Raw genomic sequence first — 25,738 nt, forward strand, 5'->3', positions numbered from 1 at the left:
CTCGTTTCCTGACCAATCGCAGGTTAACCTCAATTCGAACCAAATGAATTGCAAGTTGCAGCTTGTATACATATGTGTGAAACTGTAGAGTTGCGTTGGTGTGATGCTTGCGACTGAACCACGTCTTGAATACAAAGCACTATGCTTTGGGAACCTCGCCCCAGTATCATATCTCCTCACAGCCTGTCGATTATCGAAAGGGCGGCCACCAATCTGTGTCGCCTGCATTGCGCTTGCTTATGGACCCGCCTTAGTCAAGCGGCTCCTCTTCGATGAAGGCATCGCTCGCCATGTCAGAGTCCATGTCGATATCTTCGTTAATGTCCTCGAACTCTGGAGGGATGGGGTGGTTTGGGTTGACCAGGAGGCAATTGCCGGGCCCATCGAACGTGACAGTGACTGTCTCATTGTCGCGTACCTGACCGCGAAGGATGAGCAGCGAGAGAGGGTTGAGCAGGCTGCTCTGGATGGCCCTGTTAAGTGGCCGCGCGCCAAGCGAGGGGTTGTACCCAATCGACGCGAGGTAGTCCTTGGCGCCGTCATCGAGCTGCAGCTTAATGCGCCGGCCATTGGACCAAAGTCGGTGCTGCACTTCCTTGACTCTGCTCTCGACAATGCTGCGGATGTCCTTGCGGCTCAGCTTGCGGAAAATGATGGTCGAGTCGATCCGATTGATGAACTCGGGGACAAAGTGCTGCGCGATCGCTGACTGCACCAGCTGCTGCGTGGCAGGCGAGATGGAGCCGCCTTCGTCTGCGGACGGGTCAGCGTTGATCGATGCGGAACCGAGGTTGGAAGTCATGATGATGACACAGTTCTTAAAGCTGACCACTCTGCCTTGACCGTCTGTGCAGCGCCCGTCATCCAAGATCTGCAGGAAGAGAGTGACGAACTCCTTGGCCGCTTTCTCGATCTCGTCGATGAGCACGACTGAGTACGGACGTCGGCGGATCCACTCAGTTAACTGGCCACCCGAATCGTGCCCGACATAGCCAGGCGGCGCGCCGATGAGCCTGCTGATCGAGTGCTTCTCGCTGTACTCGGATGCGTCTATGCGCATCATGGCGTTCTCGTCGTCGAAGAGCTGCTTGGAAAGAGCTTTGCTGAGGAGCGTCTTGCCGGTTCCGCTCGGGCCGCAGAAAAGCAGAGATGCGATCGGTCGGTTGGGGTTGGCTAGGCCGGAGCGAGAGAGGCGGATGGCTTGCGCAACCGCTTTGACAGCTTCCGGTTGCCCAATGACGTCCTTGGCAAGTAAGTGCTCGAGCTTGAGCAGTTTCTGCTTCTCGCCCTCCATCATCTTCGCTGCGGGGATTCCCGTCCAGCGAGCGACGATCTGCGCGATACGCTCGGAAGTGACTGTGTTCGCGCCATTGCTCACGCCTTCTTCCTCACGCTTGCGCTCCTCCATTTGCAGGCTCTTGAGACGCACCTCAAGCTCCGGGATGGCATAGTAGCGCAGGTCGGCTGCCGTCTGCAGGTCGTACCTCCTTTCCGCATCTAGTGCCTTTTGCTGCAGCTCCTCGATGCGCCTGCGGACATTGTTGATTTCATCGCCTTTTGCCTTTTCTGCGTCGTGCTTGGCGATAAGCGGCGCGAGTTCTTCATCCACTTGAGACAGCTCCTTGCGTCCTTTCTCGAGGTCCTCCTTGCTGCTAGCGTCCTTCTCACGCTCGAGGGCATGGATGGCGACTTCGAGCTGTAGCTTCTTGCGTTGCAGCTTATCGATGTCCTCTGGTACAGTGTCGCGCTGCACACGCACATCTGCGCAAGCCTCGTCGACTAGATCGATTGCACTATCGGGTGCGCGGCGGCTGGTAAGGTAGCGCTTGGCGAGCACGGCAGCCTGGACGAGTGCAGAGTCGAGAATGCGCACAGAATGGTGCACCTCGTACTTGTCGCGCAGACCACGGAGGATGGCGATGGTGGCATTGACATCCGGTTCTTCGACAAGGACCTGCTGGAAGCGTCGCTCGAACGCGGCATCCTTCTCAATGTATTGCCGGTACTCTGCAAGGGTCGTTGCACCGATGCAACGAAGCTTGCCGCGCGCAAGCATGGGCTTGATCAGATTCGCCGCGTCCATACCCGAGTCACCGCCCTTGCCTGCCATCAAGAGATGCATCTCGTCGATTGCCAATATGATGTTGGTCCCGTTCTCGGTAGCCTTTTCGATCTCGTCCAGAACAGCCTTCACGCGCTCCTCGTACTCGCCGCGGTACTTTGCGCCTGCCATAAGTGCGCCCATGTCGAGTGAAAGAAGGCGTCCGAGAAGATTTGGCGGGACATCCCGATCAATGATCCGTTGCGCGAGTCCTTCCATGACAGCAGTTTTTCCGGTACCAGGCTGTGAAATAAACAAATGGCTTTGTCACCGTCATTACACCGAATCACAGTCAACATTCCAAGAATTGACTCACTTCTCCAATCAAGACTGCGTTGTTTTTAGTACGTCGCGAGAGAACTCGCACGACTCTGCGGATCTCATCATCTCTGCCAATGACAGGGTCGAGCTTGCCCTCGGCGGCGAGCATGGTCAAGTCTGTACAGTACTTGTTGAGTGCGTCGAAACCCGCCTCGCTGGCCTTACTTTCGATCCTTCTGGCGCCGCGTGCATTTGTGATGGCCGTCTTCAGCAGCTCCGAGTTAGCGAGGCCGGCGGCCTTGAGCAAGCCTTTGAGCGTGGTGTCGTGATCTACTAGCGCGAGCAGCAGGTGGTCTTGCGCGATGTACGAATCGTGCTGCGTCTTCTTGAGCTTGTCGGCTTCCTGAATGACTTTCAGCGCTTCTCGGCTGAACGACGTCTCATCGGGCGGTGGGTTTTGCTGCGGAATCTTGCGCAGCGTGTCGCGCAGACTTTGCTCTAATTTTGCCACGTCCACGCCGGCCTTACTGAGCACGGAGTGGAACAGCGATTCGGTCGCCGCCGATCCTGAGCCGGCCCCCGCGGCCCCTGCAGCGCCAGGAGCTGTTACACCCGTTACGGTCGGGCCGCTGGAGTCGAGCAGGAGAGCGAGGGCGAGGTGTGATCCTGTGACTTGTGGGTGAGCGTAATCCTTGGCCAGCTGTGATGCTGCGCCAACGGCGCTTTGTGCGCGGTCTGTGAATTCGAAGGCCATACTTCCGTTGTCTGTGTCAAGTGCTGGCGGGTATCAATCGTACGGAGCCGATGAGGTATAGGGGCGAAGTAAACATCGTATTAATGTGTAAGCGATGCCGCTCCTATATACCCTACCATGCCCTCCCCAGCTGGACTGCAGTGATTGGGATGATCGAAGCCTCGTCTTCCAAAGCGCAACCGATGTCATCCGGGCAAGAATAACCCTACTATGCGATTGAAGGTCCTAGAAGCTGCTAGAAGCCGCCGGAAGCATCTCGTGAGCACGAGACCGCTTGTTTCGAAAATCATTTTGAATGTTCGATCACATGCAGCTAGCAACAACCGGGCAGAGAACGAATCGGTGCATTCAGATCGTTTGTAAACTCACGCAAAACTCGCCGCGTCCAACGCAACTTTTCAACTCGAACACGCGACGCGCCATCAACTAGGATGTACCCGGCTTGCACAAAAAGAAAGCATGGCCACGCGCCTAAGCTGCTCTTCGCAGAGCAAGAAAGACGAGAGGGAGTGCCGATGGATCGATGTCTGCTTCGACACGTCTGGGAGTGAGTCAAGGCCTCATATATGCTCCATTGTGATCACATGCTATTGGCTGTCGGCGATTATTGCCGGGGTGCAGTGAACCCCAGCCGCAGTTAGCGGACAAACTGCGACGATCCCTGCTTGGCATCCCAGCCGGCATGAATGGTACTCTGCAGAGTGAGTCGACAGGCGGGAGTGACCTGGCATTTCCTGTGCGAATGGAGAGACGCTCGACTCTAGGAAGCTCGTCGGATGCGATGTAGAAAGGACATCTTGCTGACGAAGATCAATGGACGTGCTCGTTACCATTCCAGACCCGTTCGCACACGACACGCCGGACAGCGTCGACTCCGTCTTGGCATATGCTGCCGCGACGTGTTGCAGGTACAACAAAGGGCACTGGAACCTCGTATTTTCCGGTCAGCTTGTCGCCACGGGTCGGACAGATGGCGTCGTCGCCATTTGGGATGCAGAGACGAAACGGATCGTAAGATGGCTGGTTGGGCATACAAAGACGGTGCTGGGCGTTGCGTGAGTACTTCCATTTATCATTTCTGGACTTCCGGTATCACTTTGTGGCGCCAGCTGACCACACGAATCTGCGCTCCCTCTTTCAGATGGTCGCCTAACAATCGCTTCCTGGCCTCCTGCTCGTACGACTGCTCGATCATCATCTGGGACCTCTCGCAAGGATCCGGCACACAATTCAGAAACATCAAGTTCGACACCGCCGTCCTCAGTGTACAGTACGACCCGAAGAATTCGTGCGTTCATTTTGGGACAGAACAAATACATTATCACGCCCTGCTGATGCTTCTCATTGCCAATTGACATTCAGGAACCACCTTCTTGCTGTCCTTGAGACGCAAGAAGCCGTCTGGATCGATTTGCAACAGCGCATACAGGTCACGCGCCGGCGGATCAAAGGAAAGCATCAAACCAACGCCAATGCTCAGAATGGCAATCACAATAGCAATGGGCAGGTGATCCAACAGGAAGGGGCAAACAAGTCCGGCAGTGACCAACCCTGGGACACTCCCGAATTCTCTCCGCTACCTGTCCGTCGGTGGACGTTCGGCGGTGACTATGACACGCCGGTTGCACCTTACCTGCAGCCTCCGCCCTCTCCCTCATCTCCTTCTGTTTCGGCGGAGGCTGTAGCAGGTGATGCTGACATGGGTAGCGCCAAAGAAGAGCGTAGCGACAACATACCACCACCGCCTACTCGGCGAAAGGGGCACATCCCGCAGAAGATTTCATGTGCCATCTTCGGGCACGATGGCCGACACATCTTTGCCGGCACGTCGCGAGGCGGGCTGTTGGTATATGATCTGTGCTCGCGGCAGCTTGTGCAATGCGAAGGTGGTGGTGCCAGCGGAATGGGCAACGCGTCGGCGTCACCCGCGGCAGCTGCGGGTCTGTTAGGCCCGGCTCTGATCAAGGAGATGGCGATTGACGCTACGGGCAAGATGCTTCTCGTGAATTCGAACGATCGGGCGATTCGTGCGTTCAGCATCAGTATCAACAACGAGCCTCCGCCCGAGCCATCACAGCAGCATCGCAGCCACGGCGCAGAGTCGCCTAACACGTGGTCGTCAATGCCATCGGTCAGTCCGGCACCTGAGGCGCTTGTGCATGTGGCGGCAGCGGTAGCGGCAACGGCTGTGACAGTCGCTGCACCTACGTCTTTACAGGCAGTGGACGAAGACGCACAGGTGATCAGTGTATCACAGGGAGGCAACGATCTTTCACACGCCGAGCGCAGTGCACAGGCTATCGCTGCCGTGCTCGAAGCAGCGCAAGAGGACGCCGACGTTGACCAGCCGGCCGCGCTCGCCGCAACGGCTGCGTCTACCAACCCGTCCTGCTCCCCCTCTGCTTCGGCGCCACCGCAGCCGCGCGTCAATAAGCCGTTCAACGTGCGCCTGCTATACAAGGTGCAGGACCGCGTCAACCGGACACCGTGGTGCGGCATCGGCTTCACCGGTGATGGCGAGTACGTTTTTGGCGGTGCAACAAACATTACTGCGCACAATATCTACATCTGGGAGCGCATGACGGGCACGCTCAACAGGATTCTCGAAGGTCCCAAGGAGCCGCTCATTGGCCTTGATGTGAGTCGCGCCGCGCCCAAGAGGGTGCTGTGGGGCTGGGATACCTACGAAATATGGTACGACTGACACGCAACTCTTGGCATGAGCAGTGGCATCCACACCGGCCAGCGGCCGCGTCTGTCTCGTCGACGGGGAACGTCAACCTGTGGTCGACTCCGACGGCGGAGATCTGGTCGGCGTACGCGCCCGGGTTCGAGGAGCTCGAGGAGAACGCGGAGTACGAAGAGCACGAGGACGAGTTCGACGTCGAGGACGAGGACGAGGTGTCACGCCGAAAGCAGGACGAGGAGGAAGGCCTGGTGGACATCTACCCTGCCGGTGAGCTGATCAAGCTCGCAAAGCGACACGTCAGGGAGCGGGCGCGCAGGGCGGAGTGCAAGGCGGGGCACAAGGTCCGACATGGCCCTCGGAGGCTGCAGTCACATGTGGGGCCGCGTGGGGATGGCGCTGCTCTCAACAACAGCATCAGCTTTGAATACGAGCTAAGGGAACAACACAGCGACGACGACGACGAAGACGATAGCTTCTGGGACGGCATCGGCGCTTTTGACGGCGAGGGCACATTCGAAGTTGAGTGCCGCTCAGTCTTCCAGCGCATCCTGCGCCGCCGCGGGTCGTCGTCCTCGAGGACCGCGCGGGCTGGCGCGTCGATCCAGAAGGCGCAGCAGAGGTACTTGCAGCCTGGAAAGCGAGTGCGCGATGGGAATGCTACGGATACGGACGGGGACGCGTCAATGCACCAAGTGGATAGTGCAGATGAGGAGGATCTGGAAGAGGTAGAGCAGGAAGAGCAGGTGCGCATCGTACTCGTCGAAGATCCGGACGATGATCACGCGTTCAAGCTGTCTGCGCGCCTGGAGGATCCGCTGATTGAGCTCAATAGCGATAGCGATTGATTGCTCGAGGCGATGCTATTGTTCGCTTGAAGCTTCTGTGGAAATATCAATGGCGAACCATCAACGTTGAATGCAAGAACGACAGCTCGATGATGACCAGCTTCTGATTGCGCTTCTGCTGTGACGTTGAGTGCAGATGCAGCTGCGTGCGGATGGGCAATTGCACTGCGAGTGCCCGGTCCTGCTGTCAATCAGTAGCAGCGCGGCGATTGTGGGGTACATGGTTGAGGAGATCGCCAAAATAAATTACAAAACGGAGTCTTGCTGGGTCCCTACGGAGCCGTTGACGAAATAGATTCTCTTGACGTGCTTGTGACATTGTGATCTGTCACTGTCGTATATGTCGCGCTGCTGGTTGTCCATCTTCTCCTACTTCGCTCTTTGTTCATTTGTAGCCTCTACCTTGGGCGTATTCCTCCTCGAATGAACCGGCCATCTCACTGTCCGGCGCAGCCGCATCTTTAGGCACATATGGAAGGTGTATGTTGAAGATCGTGCAAATGCACTTGCCGGCTTGTGCAAGGCCGATGTCAATCAGATGAACACACCCAGCCTCGCGTCGCCATTATTTTTCTTCGTCTCGGCGTCGGCGATCGACGCCAAAGCGACGTTCACATCTTTCGCCCATCACACTTTTGGAACGATGGCCAAAGTGCATTCAGGTCGGCAAGCTCGGCGCAGAGCAGATTGGCACTGAAGATATTGCCGCAGGACGCTTCACATGCCACATGCCCAATCGCTACTATTGTAGGCTGTAGCCACCTCTATCCATCCACGATACCCAGTGCCATGTGCCTTTCCGAGCAGCTTCCAACGTGCCAGGCAGCTTTCTTTGCCCGCCGCAGCCTGCTGTACGCCAAGAAAATGGGTACGGTTGATGCAAGGAGCCTACATTTTGCACTGAGCTAATCCCAAGGCATCTCTCAATGGATCTGTTGTTGAACTCCACGCGGTTGGCGCAGTGGAGAAAGTGCATGCGCTCTGCTTGAAAGCCGTCCGTTTGGTACCTGTGATAGCGAAGAGTGTTGAGCGCCGCAGGTGAGATCTAAGCGGACCCTTTTTTGGCCACACAAAGACGACTGACAGCCACACAGACGATGGAAGTGCATACTGAATGAAGCAGGAACCTCGAGCTGTCGAGTCGCAACTGCCAGATTTATGTATCCAGAACCACAGCTGCGCACAACCAAGAAGGACCCTTTCACAATCTCACACGATTGTGACGTTGCGAATGGGAACTCAACGAATGTCACCGGTCGCATCTCCAATGCATCGTGGTCGTGCAATAGGCTCAGACTGTGAGAAGTGAGATAGCCACCAGTCCACCACGGCAGCGCCATGACAAGGTTGGGAACGCGCGCTTCCCATAATCGCCAAGAGAGCCTACAAAGCGATGCCCATATCTTTGAATCCCACGGTCTGACGACTGGATGAGCTGTCTAACCTGCGAGTCTCACCCGACAGCACAGGAGAGTTCTCTTCTGCCGGGGGAGCGGAAATCGAATGGACGAGGCATTAGCGGGTCGTACTGGGATCCAGTGCCTCCTCGGAGCATCCGACCCCCCTTGCGTTTCTTGGGCTCCACTCCACTCTTCCACATTTCTCCAGCGGGAAGGTGCGGCGTGGCTAGCGAGAGTCGTCCAGTGGACACGGCACTATCCTTGTTTGGCGGCACTGGATGAATGTTTGGTATGCTGATCTGATCGCTGCATGGGGTTTCAACTTTGACTCGAGCAGCCTAGCCGCCACCACCACCACCAGTCAAATTGAATGTCCACGAACACATGTGTGAGACGGGCATCGATTCCCTGTGAGTGCGCGCAACTGTCGTCCGTCGTCTGCTGCTCGGCCTTCCCCCATCTCATGTTCCCATCCTTGCCTAGCGTGTGTATCGTGGCATCGGGAAAGAGGGAGTTAAAGCGGCACCCAGCTGTTCATCTCTTTCACAGCCCACTCTGATCAGCTTGAGCCTCCTCGGAAGCACAAAGGTAGAGGGTAGGAGCAATCCCCGGCTCGCTGCCTCGACACCGACCACACTCCTTTGCATGGAATCGATTCGTCCACAAAGAGAACCCCACTCGACGCAGGTCGTCGACGGCCCTCTTCACTCATTTTCTCACTACACTCTCGCTCGCTCGCTCGTTCACTCACCCACCCAGTAACCCACCCCCGCAGGGGCGAGGCCCGTGACAGGTGCACGCATAACAGCAAGAGGCCGAGGCACACAATCGCCCATTCCATCACATAACCCAAGCCATCCTCAACGCGAAGACAAGCACCCTCGTAAACACACCAAAAGAAACACCGACCCTAGGCAGGCCTCCGGCAGACATACAAATAGATCCAACATGCGCTCCGCCTTCCGCCACGCCTCGACGCTGATGCACGACACGATCGACTCGCCGCCGCACCCGGATGAAGCGCGAGGCGTCATCGACCCGAACCAGCAGAGCATGCTGGGCGACTGGGAAGATACCTCGCGCAGCCCCCGTCGGTCGTCGCAGATGCAGCAGCAGGGGCACTCGGTAACAAACTCTTATCCGGCAGGACACCATGTCGACCGCCAGCACACCGCCGGCTGGGAGCCAGTCAAGGCAGTTGCACAGGAACGTGCAGAGCGAGAGCAGGGCCTCTGGGCCGCGCTCTCGCTGGGCGACAACCCACCACAACAACAGCAGCAAGAGACACCCACGCAGTATCGCGCGCATTCCGACGAGATCGAGCTGATTCAGCGCTCCGCCTTACGCGCGGAGCTGGGAAGCGCAGAGAAAGGAACGCGGCTGTTGCTACAGGATGGCGTTGCACATCGCGAGCGCGGAGAGGACCTTACCCGGTTGCACTCGGCACCCGAGCACAATGACATCGCCAAAGGAACCGCAGCGCACGCCATGGTGCGCGGCCCAAGCGAGTTCGACTTGGCGCATGGTTCGCAGGGCGGCTACATCGTGAGTTCTGCTCGCCCCCTCCTCCTCCATTCGATGTACGCTGTGCTTGTGATCTGATTCAACAACTTCGTCGCTGCAGGCCGAGATGGGTCCGGACGTGCCGATCACCCTGTCGCACCTATTCAAGCGCCCGCTGATCCGACAATGGATCCACGACGGCAAGATCTACCGCGAGACGTCGGAGCGCATCCCTTCGCGCTTCGAGCTATTCTTCGACCTGGTCTTCGTCGGCGTTGTCCATCGCCTTGCCGACGGCGCGGCCGAGGCGGCGACGGGAATAAACGTCGCCAAGTTCGTCATCGTTTTCTATCTTGCCTTCTCCGTCTGGACCGACACGCGCGGCTACATTAATCAAAGCGGCACCGATGATGTCTGGCAGCGCCTATACATCCTCTTTATCATGATTCTCCTCGCCGGCTTCGCCGCCAACGCAACCGCCGTCAACATCGTCGACCTGAGCGGCCACACGGACGTCGGCGGTTCCGCCGCCGCGCTCACTGATCCCCCAGACGGTGGTTCCACTGGCTCAGCCGCAGCGACCGTTAGCGAGCACGCCGCCCGCGCAGTCGTCCTTGGCGCGGCGTGGGCGATCAAGCGCGCATCGGAAGGTGGGGCGGAGGGGGAGCCGGAGTTCGCAGCGGACATGGGCGCGCGCCTGTTCAAGTCGTACTATTTTGCCGAGGGCTGGCACACGGCCGTCTTCTGGGCGATCGCCTTCTTCCTAATCGCCAAGTGTGCGCGGCTGCTGATGCTCTTCATCTATGGCCTGCTCCTCCCTCGCTTCCGCAAGGCGCTTTGGCTGCAGGGCCTCTTCCTGACGCTCATCGCGTCCGTGTTCATGCCGCTCATGTTCACCACCAACACCGCTGCTGTCATGATCCTGTGCGTCATCGGTATCGTCGTTGACCTCAACATCAAGTACTGCATCGCTGCCGCCAACCAGTGGCTCCACGGCAGGATCAAGCACCGCGGACACCACACCTTCTTCCCTGCTGTCTCTGTCGAGCATCTTCAGGTGAGTGAGCGCGAGAAGGAGTTTCCTGCGGTGTCCCTTCCCTGTTGACCGCCCTTCCCAACCCTCCGCGACCGCATCGCAGGAACGCATGGTTCTCTTTTCGATCTTGATCATCGGCGAGTCGATCCTCAACTCGACATATACAGCGCATGCGGGCTCGTACGGCTTCAGCCCGCAGTTCGGGCGCGCAGCATTGGCAATCATGATCGCGTTCATGCTGATGTGGATCTACTTTGACGCCGACGGCTCGCGCACGTTCGTCCATGCGCTGCGGCGACACTGGTGGCCGTCGATCACGTTCACCAACATCCACTTCCCGCTGTGCGCGGCGCTGATCCTGATGAGCTCGGCGCTGGCGAAGTTGATCGCACTCGACGACGTCCAGCAGGGCTTCCGCTGGTTCTTCAGCGGCTCGCTTGCTCTGGCCATGGCGTGCATCGCATTCATCGCGCTGATCCACGAGTCACTCGATCTGCACGGCTCGGCGTTCGCGTCGACACGCATGCGCATCGGCTTCCGCTCGCTCGTTGCTGGGGGTTTTGCGCTTCTGCCGCTCAAACAGGATTGGTCCTCGCTCAGCTTCCTCGGCGTGCATGCCGCCATGCTCGTCGTCGTCGTCGCATTCGAGACGCTCGGCAAGATCGGCGCCATCGGGCGCGTCTTTGACGGGCAGAAGGCCGAGGAGCTCGCGCGCTGGCGTGAGGCATACCGCGCCGAGCGCATGCGCCATGATGCCGCTGCAACAGGAAACGGCAGCCTCGACAGAGAGGAAAAGGAGCTCGGGGGCCACGGTTGCTCTGCATCGCATACCATGTTCATCTCTCAGTCCGCCACGGGCACCGGCTCGCTCATCTCAGGCTCCGAAGAGTTCGGTCACTCACGTAAGGCGTCCAAGGCCCAGATCGCTTCGGACCTTGTCGCGCGGGGGCTCATCGACAGCGGGCAGAGCATGCTCAACTTTGGTCCGAGCAAGTACGGCAAGGACTGGCGCTGCCCGCAGCCGACGTCCAAGGACACATGGCACACGTACGAGGACTTGAGCTACAACGAAAGGGGCGAAGAGGACGTCGGGAACGAGGGCGAGCTCGGCATGGTCGAGGCGCAGTCGCTCGTCGCGACGAGGCGATGGGCGCTGGCGTCGCTTTGAATGACGTGGCGACACGCAGAGCCTTCCCCCCTCCTTTCTCTCTCTCTCTTTTTCCACAGCATACATACATTCTCACTCATGGACACTTCATTGTTTCATCAAGATACCGCATTCTGTCCTTCTATCACATGGACCACTGGTCATCAATCAACCATCAGGTGTCCTTCATCCTAGCTCTGAGTATCTGTAACATTTAAGTAGATTGCTTTCCAAATGAAGTTCCCCGTTGACATCCAGTGCCGTTACCAGCAATCCCATTTCATAGGCTCGTGCATTACCGTACGACCGCACCAGACATGTCCTTCACAGGTCACCGCCTGGTCGGCGGCGAGTATGTAATGGACATGTACATAGAAGGGGCGCGAGAAGAACGTGCTCAAAAAGTCGGAAGCACCGCCGATGGCATTGACCGGGGACACCTGCGTTTCCTCTGGACACAGTCTGGCGATGTACGGTGGGCAGACTGCTCAGCGGGGGCGAATGGCTCAGAGGCCGTGGGGCTATTGAGTCTATATATACCGTGCGCACCGAGCACTGAGCGAGGAATGCTGAGGTCCCGGCTCCCGAGGGAGCAGCCAGCGGACTTCTCGCATTCATATGTGCGTGCATACTACTCCACTAGATGCATTCGATATTTATGATTCATGCATTCATTCATGCCTCGCACGTTCCGATTGCTCCATCCACCGCATCAGCATGCAACGATCACTTTCATCTCATACCGTCAGCGCCTTCCCATCTGTCTCCCTGCTCTCAGCCGGCTATGCGCTGCCTATCTTCTTGGGACATGGGGGAAGCGCTGCGGCATCCAAGTCCCCCGTTTGTTCGTCGCACGCAACCCTTGACGCATCTCATTGTGGCATTCATGACGTTTATGACACGGAGACATCGACGCGGAGAAATGGGATGGCGAAGATCTGTTGAACTGTCCGCACCTATATCCTTGCGAAGGAGATGATAGAGCTTTACCCTCTTGGACCTCCCCTTGAGGTACAACGGACTGGTGACGAGTCGCTCTGGGTTGAGACGAGAAGCTTGTGTGTGCTCAACACGTGACTGTTGCAACATGTGTGAGGCCGAGGCCGGGAAGGCATTCTATTGCACTGGAAATTTGGTAGTTGTTACCACCCCGTGTTGGAGAGATGCAGACTACAATGACCCTTGAGCTGTGTCAAGTCAAGGCAAGTATGTACCAGTGTATTTGTTGGTGCTGTTTGGATATCGCCATACCCGAGGTGAGACCGAGAGCACCCAGAACCTGGAGACTTGTATACAGTGGCGCACCGGACACACCAGCGCAGCAGTCACTGCCGGCAGCGGCAGTATCAACATCCCGCCAGCATACATTCTGCGGTATAGTCCACAAGTACAGCAGTCCGCTGGTGCACGTCTCCGCGCCTTTGTCTATTCTTTGCCACCGTCGGCGCTCACAGTAGACCAATCCCTAGAGGTGCAGAGGCAAACTACGAAGGCAAGGATAATGGCTAGGTCAATACAAGTCTCAGGAGCATGCAGATGCATATAGCAAAGTTGAGCATGAGTGGGGAGCGGGGAAACGTTTGTGGATGTGCCGATGGTGGGGCCCATGCCGCGACAGGGCTGAACGTCGTGCATGTCCTGGGCCTCGCGAATGCTTTGTAGACGCAATTCGGCAAATGAAAGATGTAGCGAATGTGTACTGGAGCCAAACTTGGTCCCCCTCTGTTCGATGAAATAATTACATGCAATGCTATTCTTTTTTCGGTTTTTTTCATTTTCATTTCTCCTAGGTTGCTTGGATCGGGCGGACTCCGCCTTCACCACTGCGCCGTCCTGCAATGGATCGGGGCCAAGAGGCCAAAGTCGTCTGCAGTGCATGCGAGAAGATGCTCTAGACGAAGGAAAGATGTTTGGCGTTACTGGTAAGGGCTGCAAGACAGGGGAAAGAGATGTGATAACGAATGGAAGCGATGGTTCAATGACGCTCAGCTTCAAGCATGATGCGGCGGAACAAATGCATCGCTGCCTTTACCCAGCCACATGTATGCATGATTACGTGATCCACCGTTCTTCACAACATTCCGGTCAAGATGCGGTCTCCATGCCGCTTTAGTATTACTCTTGGCTCAGGCACTGCTCCAGTGTAAGCACAACACGGACGTAACCCCACCTGGAATCTGGGCGGTGCGGGAAAGACCCAAGCTTTTGCGGGGTTCACGCAACGATCACCGACGTATAGCAAAGGCATCTCCTGGTAAGTACATGGAGCCACACTGCATGTACTTAACCACCGTGGCAACAGCGCATGCCCTTGTCTCATGAATCTTGTCCCACCCCTTCTGACCGTCTCATCGCTTGCTCCTCCACGCTCCCTGTCACCACAACACTCTCACCCCCACAGACCATCATGAAAACCTTTACCTCCATTGCTGTCCTTGCTAGTCTCGTGCTCGGCTTCGCCGTGACCTCGGCCGAGGCGAGCCTCAAGCCGACCTCGGTGGCCAAGCGCCGTGAGTATGATGTCTGCGCGCAGCAAGCAGCTCTGGGACGGTGCAATCACGGCATGGTAAACCCCCGCTGATATGTGACGCTGATGTGACGCATACGTCTGCTCCCGTCTGCTATGTGCCCACACCCACAACCCTCAGAGGCCAGCCTTGACCCAGCGACTCTGCAGTCGATCATCAGCAGCGCCGAGGCGAACCCGTCGGCGGCGGCCTCGCTCTTGCCGCTCGCGCAGTCGTACTACAGCTCGATTGCCGCTGCCGCCTCGGCCAGCCCGAGCAACTCGGCTCTGCAGGAGGAGGTGAGTGTCATCAGCTCGGCCCTCGCGCAGGCCAGCAGCGCAGGCCTCCTCGCCACCACCACCAGCTCCAGTGCCGCGATTATCCCCACCGCCAGCCCGACAAGCAAGAACGCTGCCGTCGCCGTCCAGCAGCCCGCTGCCATCGCTGCCGTCGCCGCCGCTGCCATGGGCGCGTTTGTCTACGCCCTCTGAACAGATCCCATCCGAGAGTGCATACATGGTCCTCGGGGCATCAAGGCGGGGCTATATGAGCGCACGGACGCCCATGCGTCGCACCTGTTTTCTGTAGACGCCAGGCTTTTAAACAACGCCAGTGTAGAGCGCAATACATGCAGTATGTAACAAAGGTCTAGAACTTCATTGCTTGTCGTCCTCCCACCCTGTTTCAGACCCATCTCGCTAATCGAGCCTCCGCGCTTTCGTTCATTGCCGGCTTGACAGGCCCTCTACGGTTAGGGCCGCTCAGACGGAAGAGTCACCGTCCTTGTCAGACTTACCCCGAGGTAACAAGAGTGTTTTTGACCGTGTGCACCGAATCACAAGCGTTTGCCGCAACTTCTCTCTCCGAGGGTGTGAACTTCGCATGAACTGACAAGTTGCACCCGCACCGCTGGGCGTCCTGAGCGAGGTCGTAGCCTGAGAAGCCATACATTTTGAACCAATGCGATGACGGTGGCCAACTAGTTAGTGGCGGGTCACGAATAAACATGAGCGAGCGCGTCGGCTTGTGCGCTTGCTTCTCAACATCTAACACCAGAAAGCAGCAGTGCCCCAAATGAATCCATTTAGAGCAATGGCGCGGACTCGGGCGTGCTGGGCTCCAAAGGACAGAGCGATTATTGTTGCAAATATCTCTCGTACGTAAGATTGATACAGATGAAGAGTGACTACATGTGGCAGCGTCTGCTCACACGAACCCGCGGCGTCTTGGACCTCATCCACTTGTTGAATCCTGCTAGAGCAGCGCTCCCTCGCACGCAGCTCGTCGCTCGTATCATTTCGCTTCCTTTAACATGTGGCTCCATGCAAAGGTTCCGTGCGCCAAGTCGACGACACAGCTCTGTAGGCCGAGGGACCCGGCCCTTCCAGGGGTGCATTATCAGAAGGGGAAGATGCACAGAGCACAGCCGAGCGATACCAGCGACGATTGATCAGCGCATGCTTGTGAATAATGTCAGCATAGCAGCAACAGGGATTGACACAGAATTTCAGAAGCACTCCAGTGCACATCACATTGCTATCCAAACCGCCTCGCCCGCGTGCCCTTGTAGGTTCCCTCGTGCGGCATGCCGGGCCACTAATGAGTTGGAGGGAATATCAGGCCGTTGACGCGACCTGTTGGGCGGAGATGCCACCTGCCCTGTGCCTTCGACCGTGGCACGCCGTTCCATCGCCAGCTACATACTCGGGGTTCTTCGGATATCTGTTGCTCTTGGCTGGCTGCTTGAGGACTATCTAAGATAATGCGAGCGAAACTAAGAGATACGTGAGAGACAATGTGTGAAATGTGGGATCAGAGGATCAGTCCGCAGAGTGTAGAAACTCTCTGAATCGCAAAGTCCGCGTCTAGCCGAGGGTGGGGTGGATCATCCTCGGCCACACTATGGTCGGCTTTGACTCACTAATGTTGTATATAGCAGTGTAACCTGACTTTCATGCTTGCAGGACGAAGCCTCGTCATCATTATTGTTCGATTCAGAGAGCAGCTCCTGTGGCCGGTCCGAGTTTTTTTTTGCCGAAATACTCAGTATGCTTCGTACAGGGTTCCTTGGGAATGCGGCTCGCGCTGTCGCCTCGGGCTCGAGGTGCGACACAGTCGCTGCGTCGCTGACCGCGTTGAGGAACGCTGCTCCCCGTGAGTCAATCAAGCCGAGCACGCACGAAGCAGACAAGCAAAGTAGGAAATTTCAGCAGCTGCAACGTCGCTGCTTCTCTCGCTCGGCTGCCTCGGGTCTTGCGGCAAGTAATAGCCAGCTGCAGGCGCAGTTCCAAGGGCATCTGCCTGGCTACCCCACCTCGCCGTATCTCACCTCGCTCGACAGCAGCTTCTTCGATAGCGTCAGAGCTAATGAGAGCCAAGTTCACGGACCGGATGGCCGCCCGGGCACGGGAATCCCGACTTTCAGGCTCATGGACGGCACGGGGAGTCTACTCGAGGGTGTCACGGACGAGGCACTAGAGGTTCGTCCTCGATCGCGCTTTCATTTGCATGTCTTACTTCGCTCGACAATCGTGAGTTCACATGGGTTTCATCTCTGCAGATTACACAAGAAGAAGCGGTAAAGATGTACGAGAAAATGCTCCTGCTGCCGGCCATCGACGTGATCCTCTACAATGCACAGCGTCAAGGCCGCATTTCCTTCATGATGACATCTTACGGTGAAGAAGGAGCGGTCATCGGCTCAGCAGCGGGCTTGGCCACCACGGACGAAGTCTTTGCGCAATATCGCGAGTCTGGAGTCCTCCTCTGGCGTGGGTTTCCTCTTGACAATCTGATGAGCCAAGTGTTCGGCGTGCACGATGACCTCAACCGAGCGCGACAGATGCCCTGCCACTACTCCTCCACAGAGCTGCACTTCCACACCATTTCCAGTCCCCTAGCGACGCAGATACCACAAGCAGCTGGAGCTGGCTTCGCACTGAAGCGCTCAAAGGGAAGGGAAGGCGACGTGGCAGTGTGCTACTTTGGAGAAGGTGCAGCTAGTGAAGGCGACTTTCATGCGGGCCTGAACATCGCCGCCACAACGCGGAGTCCTGTTCTGTGAGCGACGACGTGCCAGCCTCTTGTCGTTTGCCAGTGATTCGCACACTTATGCCCTTCTTCGTTCCCCATCAAAACACAGATTCATTGTCCGAAACAACGGCTTTGCAATCTCCACTCCGTCAACCGAGCAGTACGTCGGTGATGGTATCGCAAGCCGTGGGCCGGGCTACGGCATACCGACAATCCGCGTCGACGGCAACGACGCCTTTGCTGTGCGCGCTGCCGTGCGTGGAGCCAAGAAGCGTGCGCTGGCCAACTCGACGCCTGTGCTGATCGAATGCATGACCTACCGCGTCGGGCACCACAGCACGTCAGACGATTCCAGCGCGTACCGCTCCAAAAAGTCGGTTGAGGACTGGAAGAAGATGGACAACCCGCTGCATCGGATGCGCAACTTCCTCACACAAAGAGGCTGGTGGTCCGACGCGCAGGAGGAGGAGACCACCAAGCGATACAGAGCCGAGGTCATCGCAGCCATGACCAAGGCCGAAAAGAAGCTGCGACCCACGCTGAGCTCCATGTTCGAGGACACATACACCGAGTTACCGGCCAACCTGCAAGAGCAGCGTGCGGAGCTCGCACGTCTAGTCAAGACGTATGGAAAAGTGGAGCACTGGTCTAAGGAGCTGCAAAAGCACGAAGAGCAAGGCAAAGATCTCGAAAAGTTCTTGACAGGTGATGCAAAGTAACAAATCAGACTAGAAAGTGACAATGTAGAATAAAGGCGAATATCCTGACCGCCTGCCGATGTAAAATACAGATCAAAAAGCGGACATTGCACACGACATTTCGTAGTTCCAAATCAGCCGCTGGCTAGGAAAGCCGCTACCATGTCATTCAGCTCGGACTCTGTTGCAGTAGGTCGCATTCTTCTCGCCATCGCCCGGGCTGATGCCTCTTCCGCTGCAGTCGGCGCGCTTGCGAGGCCCGCCAGAGCTGAGAAAGCAGTCACGCTAGAGCTTGGCTCGGGGCCAACTCGCGGCGCGGCAGTGGGCTCTAGCGCCTGCGATGACCTAGTTGCAGTTGCAGTTGCAGTCGCTGTTGTCTGCTTCTGAGCACTGCCACTGAAACCGGTTGTGGGAGCGAATGGAGCGGTGGCTTGCACCTGAGGTCGAGCGGAGGCAGTAGCTGCTGTGGCATCCGCACGATCCTTTGATGGCTGAGCTCCGGACGTGACATGGGATGGTTGAACGTCGACATGGTCGTGTGGGTCTGGGGGATGGGGCGCTGAGGAAGCAGAAGCGGCTGGTCGCGCTGAACACTCTCTGATACCAGGCTGTGACGATGCAAATGAGCTCTGCGAGCGCGGATTAGACGTCAAGCCTTTGAGGACATTGGTGATGAAAATAGTCCCTTCGCGGTCGCCAGGCGCGAGCTTGATCCGTGGGCCAAGCTCAATCTGCTGAAGCTCGCCAGTAGATGTGTATCGAGGGTAGACGAGGGTCTTGCCGTTCCACCCGATGTACCACTTTTGAATCATCTCGTCTGTAACACCGCGGGCGTACAAATTTGCCATGCCTGCACGGTGTCGTTCTGCCGCAGTCCGGCTGTTGGGGGACAATGATTTCTTGCTCGGGACCGGTGGGGTACTTTTCTGCGAGTCGATGTTCTGCGAGGGTTGCCCCTGGGGCAGCTGCTGTGTCCACGCGTGGGAAGCCTTATCGGGCTGAGGACCTCGAATTGGGCTCATGGGGGGCATAGAGATGGCCGAAACATTGGCAGGCGAAGCACTTCGGCCGAGGTCGTGAGATTGAAGTACTTTTCGCGCGCTCGGCAGGTTCGAAACAGAGGGGGCATAGAAGCCAGCTGTCGAATATCTTTCCTCGACTTTAACCTGTGACGCAGCGGGTATCGCCGAAGTGGCTCTGGACGATGAGGGAATTGGTGATGAAGTCGACGACGAACCCGCAGCTGGATCCACGGAAGATATCGAGTCTTGCTGCACGGGAGCCTGGTTTAGGTAACTCCCTGTTTCTTCTGTGCGCGTTTTCTTGACAGGCGGCTCTGCAGGAGATTGCTCAGGCTTCACTGCCGCTTGGAAGTTCGCCAAGTGGAGTAGGATGCGCTTTTCCTTCGTCCAAGGCTGACAGCGGCTGATCGGTCTGTCTTCGGAGCGGAGCGTAAGCCGAAGGTCCACGAAAGAACCATCAGCTTCCGAGCGGCCTGTGCGAGCAACCTGTCAGCATGTTGCCCAGCGTGAACAGCCAAATCACGGACACTTACCTTTCTCTAGCACTCTAACATCTGCAAAAGCGTATCGCTTTTCTGTCTTGCTGCAACACATTGGACACATCCACTTTTCTTCGCCCAGATCGAGGTCTTCTGGCAGGTGCATACAGTTGGTGTGGAACCATAATTGACATCGATCGCAGCCAATCATGTTGCCGGATTCTGCTTGATGGCAGATGCAATAGAGCGAGTCGGATGTAGGCGAGAGACCAGCCTCTTCCTCAAAAGTAAACTTGGCCCGTTTCCCTCTCTTGCGCTTCTTTGGCTCTCCTTCTGTTCCCATCTCCCCCAATTTAGGAGGTTGCAGTGCCTCCGCAGAGTGCAGCGTTCTGACGATCTCATCGACTACCGAACTTTGGCCAGCCAGATTGATGTTAAGAGGGCATGCCAAAGTCTTCCGCAACAGATGGTGAAGCGCAGTCCTGTCCTCCGGCCGCGAAGGATCTCTCCCGCTTGCCATGAATCCGCGCACGTAGCTGCCGAGGCGGGAAGCTCTTCCAACTGCTGATTTGAGGGCGATGTATTCCGGCGGTGGGCAAGTGAATTTGTCGCTCCACTTCTCTGCGTGGAACCAGCTGTCGTCAACTAGCTCATTGACGTCCTCAAAGCGGACGGCACGCCGATGTGGCAGCAGGTCTCGCAATTTGACCGGATCGCAAATGTGGCAAACCCACTTTGGAGTGAGTTTCTTGGTTTTGCCACCCACCTTGATGCACATCTGATGGTACAAAGTCTGACAGTTGTTGCAGCGAATTCCGTCCTGGCCATCAAGTACAGGCGGGGTCTTTGTGCGACAGACGCAGTAACGCTGCTTCGGAGGAGATGCGACTTGTGAAGCCTGTTCGTCGTCTGGTGAGGCAGTCGTTTCGATCTGGGCGCAAAAGACCTTGATTGTGGCGCCGCTCTTGCTGACTGGCTCAGGTCGATTCGAGTGAAAGGCAGCGTTGAGGATGTCAGTGAGGCGTTGGAGCCATTCGTCGCATTCTTGCAACCCATCAGCGATCGGCTTTAATGCTGGAAGAAATAAGCGAGACGCTACTGTTGTCCGGCTGAGTTGCTTGGCTTCTGCAAGGCGAGCTTCAAGCTCAGACTTGTGCATTGTTCGAGGATCCTGATCCTTGCCAGATGCAATAAGTTGCTGTGCAGATGCATTAAGCTCCTTGACCTTGTTGTAAAGCCTCTCAGCTTGAACGTGCAGCTCAGGAACGATGGCGACTTCGTTGGGCGCAGTGATGAGCTCCTCAAGCTGACTGACTTGGATGGCCTCCTTTGCGTCGAGGACCTGCTGCGCCTTATTCGCCCATGCTTTCCCCAGCCGCTCTCTCCGACGAAGATCAACGACATAGTGATGACCGGATGGCACGTCGCTCTTCTCTGCCTCAGAGAGGAGCTCATGGACCTCGGAGAGATTGATAAAGTTGTTGTGGATCTCGTCCATCTCATCAAGCCACTTCCGACGGTTGACGTATTTAGTTAAATCGTCGACGACAGCTATATCTACGTTGATCTCGCTCGCCGCGGCAATCACCTTTTCGCATTCGACAAGAGATGGCTTCTTGACGTCGCTGGGGGCATTGACTTGCCTCAGAACCGTCTCGACTCGCTCCTGGATCTCCCCCATCTTCTCGATGACGTGACGGACTGCGGATATCTCAGGCGCATCAAAGGGAAGCTGATCCGCTTCAGAGAGCAGCGTCATGAGCGCTTCCGGTGTCCTGGTCTCTTTTGCCGCTGGCACATCAGACGACAGATCCATGCGAGTCGATGGGCTCCGCCGTTCGCTACCTGTTGAAGTCCGCGACTGCAGCTTTCGAGGAGTAGAGCTTGCCACACGTCCTTTCCGTGTGATGAAGACAGATGCCTGATCCACCCAAGTGTTAGCTCTCTCCACAAACTCTCGCAGCTGCTCGATCTCTGGCAAGGGTGTCGTGATCCGTTCGCCCTCTGCTAGCAATGCTCGAAGTGTCTTGAGCGGCGGTCGCGGGTTGTTATTGAGAACGTTGTGCAATCGACGCCTCCAGTTGCCTGGTACGTTGGCGCGCTCCATCAACTTGATTTGCATAGCCTTTAGCTGGTCGTCGCCAACGCGCAAGCGCAACACCCAGCGCGACTGAGGCTGTCCACTAAAGACCGAGCTGGCATGATCCAGGCAAGCGACTCCGGACTCGTACGATTCGAGTGTGACTTGTGACAGGTAGCAGAACATGCTGCAGTGCTTGCATTGGTAGTGTTCCTCGGGCTTGTCAAACTCGGACAATTTTTCCCGGATCCCAGGGGCCTCGCGTCGCATGCGCAGGCGCCGGTTGAGTTCCCGTTCGATCATCTCGGCCATCGGATGCTGCAGCCACAATGCAGTGGTGAGTGCATGATTGTGCTGAGCGACGGTGATGATGAGCTCGTCCTGTGAAAACACTGGCGACTTGCAGAACTTTTGGTATCGTTGCACGCACTGCAGGCCGTAGTCCATCCAATCGGGCAGCGCAAAGTTGACGGCCTCGTTGAGGTTGAAGCCATGGTTGAAGCCCGCGTGGTATGCTTTCGGATAGGTGATGACGAACTCGTTCGGTCGCTGATCGCAAGCAAATACGCGGACGCCCTCTTTCTTGAGCTTCGCAGGTCCCATCATAGTGACCAATTGGAAGAGCAAATCTGGATTGGCTTCGAATAGGTCTGGTGCAGCTTTGCGCATGGCTTCTTCCAACTTCTCAGCGTCCGCGCCCGGTACTCCATACCACGTCTTTGTGTGCCCAAAGTGCTGGTAGTTGATCGAGTAGGTGTAGTGGTCCTCATTGTGCCAGCAGAAAGCGGAGAATATCATGCCGACGTAGATCCATGGGACGGTCATCCCCGAAATGTCTGACTTGATGTACCGCAAGAGCGAGCTCGGGAGAATGGGCAGGTTATTGAGATTCCATACGTCCTTGGAATACCTGTTAAGCGGATGCGTTTCCATGCTGGGAGAAGCGCTGCCGTGGGTCGTGGAGTGGATGTCGGCGCCGTACTCGATGTCAACCAACTCGTCAGGGCTATGAACAAGGCGCCAAAATTCGCGCTCCACATCATCTTCGCTGAGCCAGACCTTGGTCCCTGCCACCTGTCGCACGACCCCGTTGGGTGGTACCTCATCGCCGCTGGGCTTCGCCATGACGATATCCCCGTCCGGGCCTTCGTACGTGGGTGAGCCAGGGTGCCCATTGAAGACACGTTCCGGCCTCTTCTCGAACCAGTCCTTACGGAATGCTTCGGAACGTTTCCAGAACGAGTGCAAGCTGTGCGTGTCGCCCTCCTCAAAGCCATAGTCATTGCCTGTGCCGACGAGGCACGGCGGGCAGTACCATTCCGACTTGGGCACAGTGGCGATGGGCGGGTTGAGGCAGTACATATGATAGCCCCTGTTGCATTCGTCACAGAGTAGCATCGAAACGCCATCCTCGCCACTCATGCAAATCTCGCAGACTTGCTCCTCGTACCCAGGCTCGGTTGTGATGACGTGGTTTACCTCACCATTCTTCTTGCCTTTCCCACGTACGTCGCCACTCTTTTTGCTGCGAGGCGCTCTGCGCTTGTCAGCAGCAGTCATCGCTGCGGCGGTTCCGAAAGGGTCGTTATCAGAGTCGTCGACGGTGGTCGAGGGCGTGGCAGCACGCGAAGCCGAAGCCCCAGACTTGACGCCTTCCGCCGCCTTGGCCAGTTTGTCGTCCCTCTTGGCCATCTCCTTTGCCTCAACGAGGAAGACTTCAAAGGGTAAGATGATGCGTTTATACGCCTGCTTGACCTGTGTACTAATGTGGGCCGCTCTAGTTTCATCGTAGCCTATCTCACGAGCTACCTCGGTCCATCGACGGTTCTTAGTCACTTTGTCGAATCCGCCGAGTGTGCTAACGACCAGCTTGAGGCTATAGAAATCTAGTGCCTTGCCCGCAATGATGGGCATAGCGATGCGCTTCTGGCCTTGCTGCGCGTGGAACATCTGAAGCTGCTCTTGGTAGTTCAAGCTTGCACGCGCATCGGCGCTCAGCGAATTGAGACGCTGCACGCGTGTCTTGAACCGGAATTTCTGGTGGCCAACGGTTTCCGCGAATGAGCATGCAACGGCGCGGAGAAGATAGAATGACGAAAGCTCACCTCTTCGTCGAGCACAAAGTCCAGTTTCCAACCCTCCGGCGGGACAATCTTGATGATCCCGTACTCCTTTCCATTGCCACCCTGCGGACTGCTGACGTAATCGATGTACTTCATTGGATCCAGGAACTCCTCCTTGGTCGGATAGAACGTCGGTGCCTCTTCCAGGCCAAACACCCTCGGCCGCGTCCTCGGCGGCGGGAAGCGCGGCGTAGAGTGCACGGTCGGGACACGGGGCTCAAGCTCGCTGCTATCCGTCGTAACGGCATCGTCGAACGGAAGCCTCTCCGCCACGCCGATCTGGGCCACCTTGCGAAGAGGATGCTTTTTGGGGCTAGGGTACTCAGCCGCTCGTTGTGCCTGTTGCTGCCGCTCTTGCACTTCCGTCTTGATGATCATACCCGCTCGTTGAGTCGTAGCCATCGTGTCTTGGGCGCGAGAGGAGAGGTCCTGAGGACAAGAACACAGGTTGTTTGCGAGGGATGTGTAAGCCAATCCATGCCATAGGTACGAGTGCGGAAGAGGGCGCACCTTTCCTTTTTTCTCCTTCTTGACTTCCCCCTCGGGCAATGGGATTGCCGGAGTAGTATCGACGAGATCCATAGCTGGTCCGTATTCCCTAGAGCTGACAAGGACCGGTTCGGCATCGCAACGCTGACGAGCAGACATGACAGCACTTGGTATATGCTTTTCGAAGGAGAGTTCGTCCGAGGAGCTTGATTGCGAGCTGGCAGCCGCGCCAATGCTTCCGCGACCAGAGCCAGCACTATACCCCGCACTGGACCCGGAGCCCTGTGAGCCTGGTTGGGTCTTGGCAGCTCGCAAGGCTAGTCTGGGGTCTGCGATGTATCCGGCGGCCGATCCAGCTGCTGAGGACGTGGACATGATGGATCCGTCGCGGTACTGTTGCTCGCGCGTGCGAGGGTCGGCAGCGGACACCGTTCCTTCATCCCGCTCGTCCCTGTCCATCCTGTCACCATCATCAGATCGAGAAGTGGAGCGCGACATGTTTGTCATGCGCTTCAGCGGACTAGGGTTCGCGATGGCATTGGAATAGAGAGAAGATCTTGCGCTCGCATTTTCGCCATGAGGATGAACAGAGGAAGAGGACGCAGGTCCAGCGAAAGACGAAATGTCCCTCCCAAGCTCTGCCGGCGACCTCGAGGAGACCGCAGAGTATGCTCTCCGTTGCACGGAGGACGAAGCGCTGGCATGTGCAAAATCGTCGGAAGGGATCCCATCCAAATCGTTTTCCTCTGCCTCGGTCTTGACGAGACTGCTGAACTTGTTGACGTCTGGTGATCGGCTCTTACCGCCCGAGCTGGCACTTGAGCTGCGTTTTTTCACTGGCAGAGGCGCGACACTCTCATTGTCATCCGAGTCGCACAAGTGGATGACGTCGCTGCCGCTGCCACTGCGGCTGCCGACTGGGGGTGTGGGAGGGTTTGTTTTGTGCCCTCCAGCCGAGGGTGAGAGTGCTGCCATAGTAGAGAGACGCAACGGAAACGCTCCAATGGGCGGGTCGCTTGGAGGGTCGCCAGCCGATCAGAACTGGTGTTCAGCTGACTCCTGGAGCGGTCAGAAGGGATTGTTAAGGATGAGCAGCGCAAGTAGTGAGCAGGTGTATTGCGGCCCCTGTGTTTGCACCAGGGATGGCGATGGACAGAGGCCGAAATAGAGCAGCGCCCCGGACTATGAACCGATGCTGAGACTGTCTACGAGATGCAGTGCTATGCCACCTATCGAGGTGGTTGCAATGGCTTTGCAGCCTTACCCGCAAGCGACAAGGCTGCGAGCATAGACCAGAGCCCTTGCGGCCCTCGAGTCGTGTGCCAATGTGAGCTCCCCCCTCTCTCTTTCTTTGTTTCAACTGATGATGGCGGCGCGCTCGATGCTGAGATGCGCGGATGAGCAAAGAACTCGCGCAGTCACCATCACACTCTTCTGGCTTCTCAGATGCATACACCGTGCGCCGCTCTCTTCCACGAAGATGTGTGCGTGCAGGATATAATATGACAAAAGACGCCGATGGTCGCCTGGGGGTCTCACACACTATAGACAAGAAAGCCTCGTTCCGCCCT

At 57.0% G+C, this 25,738-nt stretch overlaps 8 protein-coding genes across 8 annotated transcripts; 5 read left to right on the forward strand and 3 right to left on the reverse strand.

Annotated features, from left to right (window-relative positions):
- Positions 1 to 43: 43 nt before the first annotated feature.
- K437DRAFT_289669 (P-loop containing nucleoside triphosphate hydrolase protein) lies at positions 44 to 3,234 on the reverse strand. The gene is made up of 2 exons (XM_013390508.1): positions 2,418 to 3,234; positions 44 to 2,344 (listed from the first exon to the last, which is right to left on the reverse strand). The coding sequence occupies exons 1-2, from the start codon at positions 3,114 to 3,116 to the stop codon at positions 251 to 253; spliced, it is 2,793 nt and encodes a 930-aa protein (XP_013245962.1). The 5' UTR covers positions 3,117 to 3,234; the 3' UTR covers positions 44 to 250.
- Positions 3,235 to 3,582: 348 nt separating this feature from the next.
- Positions 3,583 to 6,877, forward strand: K437DRAFT_231171 (WD40 repeat-like protein). The gene is made up of 5 exons (XM_013390509.1): positions 3,583 to 3,817; positions 3,955 to 4,171; positions 4,258 to 4,404; positions 4,479 to 5,754; positions 5,844 to 6,877. The coding sequence occupies exons 1-5, from the start codon at positions 3,799 to 3,801 to the stop codon at positions 6,648 to 6,650; spliced, it is 2,466 nt and encodes an 821-aa protein (XP_013245963.1). The 5' UTR covers positions 3,583 to 3,798; the 3' UTR covers positions 6,651 to 6,877.
- A 2,121-nt stretch (positions 6,878 to 8,998) lies between these two features.
- K437DRAFT_260857 (uncharacterized protein) lies at positions 8,999 to 11,757 on the forward strand (the record flags this gene model as incomplete). The annotated part of the gene is made up of 3 exons (XM_013390510.1): positions 8,999 to 9,595; positions 9,675 to 10,610; positions 10,693 to 11,757. The coding sequence occupies 3 exons, from the start codon at positions 8,999 to 9,001 to the stop codon at positions 11,755 to 11,757; spliced, it is 2,598 nt and encodes an 865-aa protein (XP_013245964.1).
- A 1,366-nt stretch (positions 11,758 to 13,123) lies between these two features.
- On the reverse strand, positions 13,124 to 13,672 carry K437DRAFT_253449 (uncharacterized protein). Its single transcript, XM_013390511.1, has one exon. It carries the CDS (start codon positions 13,612 to 13,614, stop codon positions 13,162 to 13,164), a length of 453 nt encoding a protein of 150 aa, XP_013245965.1. The 5' UTR covers positions 13,615 to 13,672; the 3' UTR covers positions 13,124 to 13,161.
- Positions 13,673 to 14,128: 456 nt separating this feature from the next.
- Positions 14,129 to 14,915, forward strand: K437DRAFT_253451 (uncharacterized protein). Its single transcript, XM_013390512.1, has 2 exons — positions 14,129 to 14,246; positions 14,385 to 14,915. The coding sequence occupies exons 1-2, from the start codon at positions 14,144 to 14,146 to the stop codon at positions 14,732 to 14,734; spliced, it is 453 nt and encodes a 150-aa protein (XP_013245966.1). The 5' UTR covers positions 14,129 to 14,143; the 3' UTR covers positions 14,735 to 14,915.
- Positions 14,916 to 15,367: 452 nt separating this feature from the next.
- On the forward strand, positions 15,368 to 16,023 carry K437DRAFT_116799 (uncharacterized protein). The gene has a single exon (XM_013390513.1). It carries the CDS (start codon positions 15,419 to 15,421, stop codon positions 15,869 to 15,871), a length of 453 nt encoding a protein of 150 aa, XP_013245967.1. The 5' UTR covers positions 15,368 to 15,418; the 3' UTR covers positions 15,872 to 16,023.
- A 200-nt stretch (positions 16,024 to 16,223) lies between these two features.
- K437DRAFT_271913 (putative 2-oxoisovalerate dehydrogenase alpha subunit mitochondrial precursor) lies at positions 16,224 to 18,085 on the forward strand. Its single transcript, XM_013390514.1, has 3 exons — positions 16,224 to 16,723; positions 16,804 to 17,303; positions 17,386 to 18,085. The coding sequence occupies exons 1-3, from the start codon at positions 16,292 to 16,294 to the stop codon at positions 17,993 to 17,995; spliced, it is 1,542 nt and encodes a 513-aa protein (XP_013245968.1). The 5' UTR covers positions 16,224 to 16,291; the 3' UTR covers positions 17,996 to 18,085.
- On the reverse strand, positions 18,007 to 25,614 carry K437DRAFT_242549 (uncharacterized protein). The gene is made up of 4 exons (XM_013390515.1): positions 24,189 to 25,614; positions 23,661 to 24,107; positions 19,530 to 23,592; positions 18,007 to 19,469 (listed from the first exon to the last, which is right to left on the reverse strand). Exons 1-4 carry the CDS (start codon positions 25,140 to 25,142, stop codon positions 18,109 to 18,111), a joined length of 6,825 nt encoding a protein of 2,274 aa, XP_013245969.1. The 5' UTR covers positions 25,143 to 25,614; the 3' UTR covers positions 18,007 to 18,108.
- Positions 25,615 to 25,738: the final 124 nt, after the last annotated feature.

The sequence above is a fragment of the Tilletiaria anomala genome (genome assembly GCF_000711695.1).
Source record: "Tilletiaria anomala UBC 951 chromosome Unknown K437scaffold_4, whole genome shotgun sequence".
NCBI classification, from domain to species: domain Eukaryota; kingdom Fungi; phylum Basidiomycota; class Exobasidiomycetes; order Georgefischeriales; family Tilletiariaceae; genus Tilletiaria; species Tilletiaria anomala.

Bases quoted from the DNA above. Each gene is read 5' to 3' on its own strand.
- K437DRAFT_289669 (XM_013390508.1), bottom strand. From the start codon at position 3,116: ATGGCCTTCGAATTCACAGACCGCGCACAAAGCGCCGTTGGCGCAGCA. The intron at 2,345-2,417 runs GTGAGTCAATTC...TTTATTTCACAG, and splicing joins ACGCAGTCTTGATTGGAGAA to CCTGGTACCGGAAAAACTGC.
- K437DRAFT_231171 (XM_013390509.1), top strand. The intron at 4,172-4,257 runs GTGAGTACTTCC...TCCCTCTTTCAG, and splicing joins AAGACGGTGCTGGGCGTTGC to ATGGTCGCCTAACAATCGCT. The intron at 5,755-5,843 runs GTGAGTCGCGCC...TGGCATGAGCAG, and splicing joins AGCCGCTCATTGGCCTTGAT to TGGCATCCACACCGGCCAGC.
- K437DRAFT_253449 (XM_013390511.1), bottom strand. From the start codon at position 13,614: ATGCACTGCAGACGACTTTGGCCTCTTGGCCCCGATCCATTGCAGGAC.
- K437DRAFT_253451 (XM_013390512.1), top strand. From the start codon at position 14,144: ATGAAAACCTTTACCTCCATTGCTGTCCTTGCTAGTCTCGTGCTCGGC. The intron at 14,247-14,384 runs GTGAGTATGATG...CACAACCCTCAG, and splicing joins GACCTCGGTGGCCAAGCGCC to AGGCCAGCCTTGACCCAGCG.
- K437DRAFT_116799 (XM_013390513.1), top strand. From the start codon at position 15,419: ATGAAGAGTGACTACATGTGGCAGCGTCTGCTCACACGAACCCGCGGC.
- K437DRAFT_271913 (XM_013390514.1), top strand. From the start codon at position 16,292: ATGCTTCGTACAGGGTTCCTTGGGAATGCGGCTCGCGCTGTCGCCTCG. The intron at 16,724-16,803 runs GTTCGTCCTCGA...TCATCTCTGCAG, and splicing joins TCACGGACGAGGCACTAGAG to ATTACACAAGAAGAAGCGGT. The intron at 17,304-17,385 runs GTGAGCGACGAC...ATCAAAACACAG, and splicing joins ACAACGCGGAGTCCTGTTCT to ATTCATTGTCCGAAACAACG.
- K437DRAFT_242549 (XM_013390515.1), bottom strand. From the start codon at position 25,142: ATGGCAGCACTCTCACCCTCGGCTGGAGGGCACAAAACAAACCCTCCC. The intron at 24,108-24,188 runs GTGCGCCCTCTT...TCTTGTCCTCAG, and splicing joins AGAAGGAGAAAAAAGGAAAG to GACCTCTCCTCTCGCGCCCA. The intron at 23,593-23,660 runs GTGAGCTTTCGT...GTTGGCCACCAG, and splicing joins ACTTTGTGCTCGACGAAGAG to AAATTCCGGTTCAAGACACG.